Source organism: Grammomys surdaster, unplaced genomic scaffold, assembly GCF_004785775.1.
Source record: "Grammomys surdaster isolate TR1022 unplaced genomic scaffold, NIH_TR_1.0 126131, whole genome shotgun sequence".
NCBI lineage: Eukaryota > Metazoa > Chordata > Mammalia > Rodentia > Muridae > Grammomys > Grammomys surdaster.
In genome coordinates, this window is record NW_021620939.1 from 5571996 (window position 1) to 5579545 (window position 7550).

Here is a 7550-nt window from a genome sequence, read left to right on the forward strand (position 1 = left end):
TCCTTCCTCTGCAGACCTCCCCAATACCTCTATCAGGGAGAGTAAAGCTGCTGGGTTCCTTTGTGAAGTTCCAGGCCTTTAGGCTGGGAAACAGCCTTCCCTGTGGTTAACAGAGACTGGAAAAACTCCTTCCAAAACTCTGAAGGGCTATGCTTGGTTATGTCAATAAGCATTTTATGAGCCACTATATATGCCAAGCCCTGGACCTAGGTGCTCCAAAGGAACTTTGATTTAATGACAGTATAGCTTTAGGGGCAAAGATTCCATTGCTCCAAAAATCACAAACTCTGAGACAGCTTCCTGGAAGAGGTGAAAGTGGAATGGAGCCTCCATAGATGGGAATGGCACCATTACAGAAGAATTACAAGACGGCCATCTATAGAAGCAAAGACTGAACTTCCAAAGCCTTGTACGCCATACTCAGAGGCTCAAAGTGTATAGAGTCAAATCTAAGACCCTGATGACACCAAGCAAGCAATCCTGGTCTTGAGGGTGTTATTTTTCAATCTATCAGGGGAAATAGATTCTCTGTAGCATGTGCTCCAGGACAATGTTGCTGTGGTCCTACACAGCTCACATCCAGAGTAGCCTAGCCTATCTCAGCCACCAGCACCAATGGGAAGAGAACTGTTCAGGATGAGGCAGCCCAGTCACTCCCTGATCTTGAGATTGGGAGGAGGATGCTCACTGTAAAGATCCCATCTGGAAGATACCCCACCCTGCCAGCCATTCTGTTCTCTTTAACAAAGAAGAGAAGAGGAGGCACTGGGAACCCAGAGTGGGGAAGGGAAGGGTCCTTAGCCCTGTTGTGTAGCAGCAGGAACAGAATAAAGGAGCCTACCTCTCCTCCCATGTGTACTCCTCCCAGGTCTCCCCAGGACCTTCCATGTTTTTACTGGAAGGTACTTAGTGCCCTGGTCACATCTGTGTTTAATCTGTTAGGCCTAGGAAGGAGCACAAGATGTCAGCAGGAGGAGTATGAAGACTGCATGCCCCCATGCTCTCCCTGAGACACTCTACTTCCAGTTCTATGGGTACAGCAAAAGGGCTTGGGGAGCCACAGAAAGCTCCAATGGTCACAGAAGTTGGCCTGGGGAGAGAGGCCTTGCTGTGCTTGAGGCCAAAACAGAATGAGCAGTGGTCAGAGGTTGAGAGAAAGGAGAAGGGGGTAGGCAGGCCTGCTCCTTTAGGGCCCCACTGAATGGCAATAGCTATAGGAACAATGACCACAGTCTTCCTGTTCCACAGATGCTGCTGCATTTAGGCTTCCTGCTAGGTACTCTATAGCCTCTTAGGCAACAAGGCCCAAAGATGGGCATGAAAAAGCAATGGTTCAGGCTACAAGATCAAGCCAAGCCAGCCTAATTGTCTGAGCCATGGATCTAGGAAGGCACAGAGCCCAGGACTTCCTAGGCTGAGCTAGAGCAGCTAAGGAGTGGGTTAGGACCCGCTCAGGGGCTGCCTGAGCTCCCTGGGGCCTGATCTGTCTGTCACTCACTGTGCTGAGGCCCTCAATTCATCTCTGCTCTCCTGGGCAGAGAACAGAAAGTGTTAAATGAGAAGGTGTCAGTTCCTTCTCCAAGGCCAAGCCACTAAAACAATACATACACAGCCAGAGGTTGAGCTGGCCCCTTGTGGAGGGCAGGAGCCAAGATCAGAAAAAATTAGAGAGCTACATCTAATCTCTGTCTCCTTTGAGGGTCAATTTGGGGCCAGATCCTAGAGCCTTCAAGCCATGCTGACCCATAATCTTAAGAGGTACAGAGGTGAGTGAAACTACTTCAGAACTGCCACTGTTCCTAGACCAGGAGAGGGAGGTGGGGCCTTAAAATAGGAGGAACTAGAGAGGCGGCTCCTGCAGTCACAAGTTGCTCCAGTCATTAGTCAGACACTGCATCTATGGGGGAGGTGTAGGCCCAGCCCTGCTCAAAGCTGGAACTGCCTGGGCTACAGACTATGGGCTCTCACCCATCCTCACCTTCCTCACGTTATCTGAACCCAAGGGTCAGGATCAAAGCCTCAAATGTGAGAAGAGGTTCTCTGGCCTCAGTCACCCACTCACCCTCTGCCAGGCTGCCTCTTAGTTCAAGCAGAAGGACAGCTGGGGCTAAGGGAGAAGATAAATACAGAACCTAGGGCCAGCCCTCAGATCAGTTCTTACCCTGCCCTTGACCCACTTTCATGATCCCCTCTAGGGTCCTATCTGGGAGACAACCTCCCCTGCTTTCAGCCTGATACACCAGAGAAAGACAGAGAGCAAGGCCCAGGTTCTCAGTCAGATTCTTGCGGATCCCTTGCTTGAAGAAAGTACTGAAGCCTCTCCAGGCCGATATCAAGTACTCAGCGTGTGTTATCTCAGTCTGAGTTTACTTCAACTCCCGTTCTCTCCCTGAACAAAGTCGGGTATCGCCCAAGGTCACAGAGCTGGCACACACACAAGGGAGAGATTACAGCCACAGCTATAGGACTCTGCACCCTGGCTCCTGTGAAACAGGACTTCACTAACTTCCAGGAGTCACTCCCTTTCCACCACGATGCTCCATGCAGGTGCCAACAGCACTACCTCCAATTGGGTCTGGTTCCCAGTAACAAACATTCAAGGGATTCTGGAATTCTGGATAGGGGTAGGTGTAGGTAGAAGTAGGGCTTCTTGGGCTAGAACCACGTGCCTGAACCAGATTCAGGTGGTGAGATCAGCTACTCCAAGCCACTCCCCCAATCCACCCACATCAATGTGCCAGGCCTCTAGGGGACCTCGACTATAATGTGCTAAGGGGTTCCCCATCATCTGTCCATGGTGGGTCAGTCTAGGACAAAGCTTGCCCCTTCCCACAAAGGGCCACCAACTTATCAAGAGCCCAGTAGTCAGAGAGCACCCTAAGAGGCTCATAGTCCCGCCTCAGCAGGCAGGGGCCATGAGGAGGATGCAATCCCACTCTGAGCCTTGGAGTCTCAGCCCTCAAGCAGAGGGAAACTTAGACCCATCCCCATAGCAGGGGCTACTTGCAGGGGATAGCTAAGAGTAAGAGCATCCTTACTAAACACAAAGCCTAAGCCAGAACCAGAACGCACAGTCACTCCCTCCTGCCTTCCGGGTACAACAGCTCTACTCACACTGACTCCTCCCCTTGCTCTTTGGGACACACCCTGAGCTTAGGTAGGTCAGCCTGTGTTAGCCTGTTTCCGCCTGTGTGAGGCCGAGAGGGCCGAGAATCTGACGCTAGAGGAAGAGTATGAAAATAAAACATGATGCAGAGTGTAGATGTTTAATAGAGACCCTGAACATAGATACACCCACGGGTATCTGCTGTCGGACCCTCCAGGTCACCCCAGCCCTCAGAGAGATGGGTTACTAACCTTCAAGGCACACTTCTGCCCAGAGCGCCGATGGAAACACTCTAGTACCTTGCCGTTCACACCCAGACCCAGCACTTGCTTGGACAACTGGTAGTCATCAGTCACCGCGTACTTCTTGGGTTCCCGTCGCACACCTGAGGCCGGAGCACCGCCCAAGGCGGACCCACCGAGCGCACCTGGCGGGGGCACAAGACTCCCCTTCTCCCCTGCTGTCTCGCCATCCATGGCCCCCACGGGGCGCTCGGAGGTAGCCCCAGCCTGGCGCGTCCAGAGGCACCTGAAGGAAAGGGAAAGAGTCACTCCCCACCGGGACTTTTTGGACACACCCCAGCTTTGGTTTCTCCAGAACTAGATCGACTGGGCTGCTGGCCCAAGACAAGCTGAAAACTGCCTGAGAGTACCTACGTGCAGCAGGGGGAGGTGATCCCTCAGCCCAGGCACGTGTCGAGTTAGGAAGGAGTACGGCGCTGTGTGGCAGTCAGGTCTTGAGAGCCCGCCATACAGGGGCCCAGGAAAGTCGTACCAGGCGAAGGCTCCCTTGGTGGCAAAGCGCTAGACGGAAATCATGCTGCAGGCGAGATGGGCAAGAGATAGTGATCCCTGGAGTCCGCTGCCGAGGGGAGCCCTGGACCCAGAGACTCGCTCCCCGCGCCCCACGTGACCCCCACCCCCTTCTCGGCGCGTCATCCGGACTTGGGGCCCCGCTAGGTCAGCCTTAAAGGGCCAGGCTAGTCCGGGCTGGGCAGGCCAGGGCAGAGCCCCTGGCAGGCTCCGCCCCTGAGTCGGGACAAAATGGGGCGTGGCCTCCTCAAGTTCGCCGTAACTTTCTCGCTGTGTCCTTGGACACCGGTAGGAACTCCTTCAACTGTTGTACCAGCCTCCTCGGATTTTATCAGTGATCTAGAAAATTACAGCTCAAGATTATTTTGTTGCTCTTGAGGGCTCTTGAGTGAAGTGTTCTTTTTGCTTGCTGTCAGGAGGCGTTTTAGACTCCCAACTTTCCAGGTAGCTAAATGCTTCAGAATTCAACTTCTGAATTTTTTGTCAGCCTGCCCTGGGAATTGGCACGTTGTTTAATTCGCCACTTTTCATTTCCTGGTAGTGTAGGGCATCTGTCGAACACTGGCCAGCTTTCCTGTCTATGCACTCCCTGACCAACCTTTTGACTTTGCAATTCACTGTCACTACAACTGTACTGGGCCACATTCGTGCTTTCCTGGAATGCTTACAGCCCGCAGCCGCAAGTTGAACACACCTGGGAAGCTCTTGAATCAGAAATCTTGATTTCCCATTTGGTCAGTTGCATCAACTTTTCACCTTATTCTGATTTGCGCTTTAGGTTCTAGTTCAAGTCTCTAGCCGTGGTGATGAGCACCTGTAATTGTAGCGCGAAGAAGGCTTAGGCGGGACGACTGTGAGGCTAACCTAGTGCCACATCGTGAGGTTATGTTTGAAAAAATAAAATTAGCCGGGCATAGTGGCACACACCTTTAATCCCAGAGCTCTGAAAGCAGAGGAAGGCCTATCTCAGTGAGTTCGAGGCCAGTCTGGTCTACAAAGAGAGTTTCAGGACAGCCAGAACTGCTACATAGAGAAACTCTGTCTCGAAAAATCAATCAATCAATCAATCAATCAATCAATCAATCAATCTTAACTTAACGTTAAAATCCCTTTCTTCTATTCCAGAGAAGGATTCTCTATTAGCTACAAATTTTCCCCTTCTGCGCTTAGACCTCCACTTCTTAACCCGTCTTATCCTATCACAGACATTTTGAGCCAGTTTTCCCACAAGTCTCAGATTACAGAACCGGCGGCTCTATAGGCAAGCCCTCTGAGCGGGTCTCTGCTGCCATCTACAGACTACATTCAGAACTGCAGCCACCAGAACCTCTGTCCCACCCCAAGGCGGCTATGTCCATCCAACTTTCCACTACAACACACACAAAGATGCCTGGGCTGAACTCTACAACTGTCAGAGACCAGCAGGACCTTGGTGCCCTTCTATCTATACGACTGCATCCTGGTTCCTGATAACCACTCTTGAAGAATACTACAACTATTCATGGGTAGCTTGTCTCCTTCAAAATTGGTAACTCTTGTCTTCTTCAAACTAGTAACAATCCGTGAAGCAGAGATCCCTAGATAAGCGCCTCAGCTGGTCATTAGGAAGCACTTCCTGCAGACCAGGAAATGCTCTGCCTGAATACCTCACTGAGACAGAGGAAGGAAGATATGACTATCCCTTTAGACACACACTGAAAACACACAAGAAAAACAAGCCCAGAGGTCACATGACCTGCTTGAAGTCAGCAACTAGCAAGACAGAACTCCCCCACCCCATCTCAATCCCAAGTGCAACCTCAAAATTGGGCTCAAAGTCGGGAGGTCAAGTAATGACCTCCTCACATGGAGTTTCTTTCTTCACTCTGCTGATCCACTTGTGCACGTACACTCTCACACACGCACTCACACAGTGCACACAAGAGACACACAGATAGTCACGTACACAGATACATACAGACACACGTATGTACACACATTTATGTCTAGCTGTATCTAGGATCAGGTGGGATCATAGTTCCACCTAATAATCAGACCCAAGATCTAAGAGTTGAAGGAAGGCATGCAGTCTGGAAGTGTTGCTTCCAGGAGGCTAGGCCAGGCACTGCAACCAGCTTAAAGCTGATGAATCCAAGGCTCAGCAAGGTCTCATTCTCTGTGAGCCTGGCTCCACAAGGAACAGAAAGTTAGGTAACTGGGAGTAGAGGCTGGGTCTGGGTTGTGTGTGCCCTGAAAAATAAATAAGTAAGTAAGTAAATAAATAAGGGGCTCAGCTGTTAAGAGCATATATTATTCTTCCAGAGGGTCCAAGTTCCATCCCCAGTGCCCACACCCGGTGGGTTACAACTACCTGTAACATCAGCTCTGAAGGACACTACACTTCTGCCCTCCCCGAGCACCTACACTCATGTACAGACACCCACACACATACACACAATTAAAGATAAAATAAAATTTAAAACAGGCTTAGATTTTAATTACTCTAAATTGTGTTCCTAAGTGTGATTGTTTAATTAATTAATTGATTTACCAGATTTTGAGAACTTTATTTTTCCTTCCACCTTTTTTCCCTTTGCTCAGGTGTCTGCAGAGCAACTCAGAACCACTCAGTGGTGGCTCCAATTCATTTGGTGGCCTGCTCTGTGGAAGCTGCTGACCAGTCCTCAGTGGCTGGATGTGCACTCCAGTCTTGTGTGGGGAATTGCTGGATAGCCACAGAGACTACCTGCACACCCTCAGACCAGACCTCAGGCTGCACAGCAGTGAACTCAGGAACTGGTACAGTCCATCTGCCCTGAAATTCATCCTTGGTTACAGCCTTCTCAGAAGCAGCCTGTTCCTCTTTCTCAACTTCCTCTAAGTCTCTGTAGAAGTGGAGATCTGGTGTAACTTCCCATGGGTGCTCACGAGAGATAGTGGCACAGATGTGGAAAACTTCCCCAGCCAGCATCAGACCCCACTGAGTGAGCTTCCTTCTTGTTGTGTGGAATGGCAATGTCCACATAGAGCAGAAGACTGTCTGTTACACAGAGCCATGGTGGGCAGGTTGACTTGAGATGCCTCTCTGAGGGCTTGGTAGTCAGCCCTGGGATTAGTCATCACTAGAAGCCTTGATGGTTGCTTGGATCTGGTTAGTGACAGTCCCAGGCATGACCTTCCTAGAGGAGATGACTGTTATCAACAGGGTTCTCAATGGCAGCCTTAGCCTGAGCTACAAGTACCAGACTCTCCCAAGTCCTCTTCAGATTTATGATGTAGATACAACCTCTTTTCTTTTTTTTTATAGATGTACTGCTCCATCTGAAAGCCAAGGTTGGTGCCATCTAAGTAGGTTCCTGTGGCAAGGAATTCGGGAACATCCTCGTCCTTTAACTGCAGGGTATCAACAGCTCCAGACATTATGTAAGTTTTCCTGTAAGTTACAACAGGAATCAAGAACAATGCTGTATGGACCTGTCCCTAGGCAACACAGATTATTTAGCCCAGGCTAACCTCAGACTCACTGAGTAGACAAGGGTGGCCTTCATCTCCTGACCTTTCTGCCTCAACCTCTTGAGTGTTATAATTACAGATGTGAGCCACCATACACTGCATTTTGTTTAAAAAAAATATATTCAAAGAGGTCAAATTTG

The 7550-nt window shown here is 50.1% G+C and overlaps 1 protein-coding gene and 1 pseudogene across 3 annotated transcripts in view; both read right to left on the reverse strand.

Moving 5' to 3' along the window:
* Positions 1 to 4036, reverse strand: part of Mapkapk3 (MAPK activated protein kinase 3) — a 33340-nt gene extending 29304 nt beyond the window's left edge. Inside the window, exons 1-2 of one of the 3 annotated variants that reach the window (XM_028756801.1) lie at positions 3881 to 4036; positions 3358 to 3634 (exon numbers count right to left, since the gene is read on the reverse strand). In XM_028756801.1, the coding sequence (XP_028612634.1) occupies positions 3358 to 3582 (225 nt within the window). In that variant the 5' untranslated portion in view covers positions 3583 to 3634; positions 3881 to 4036. Of the gene's footprint in view, positions 1 to 3357; positions 3635 to 3758 lie in introns of all 3 variants that reach the window. The other 2 variants (XM_028756799.1, XM_028756800.1) reach the window with 2 other exon arrangements.
* A 2478-nt stretch (positions 4037 to 6514) lies between these two features.
* On the reverse strand, positions 6515 to 7317 carry LOC114611995 (annotated as a pseudogene).
* Positions 7318 to 7550: the final 233 nt, after the last annotated feature.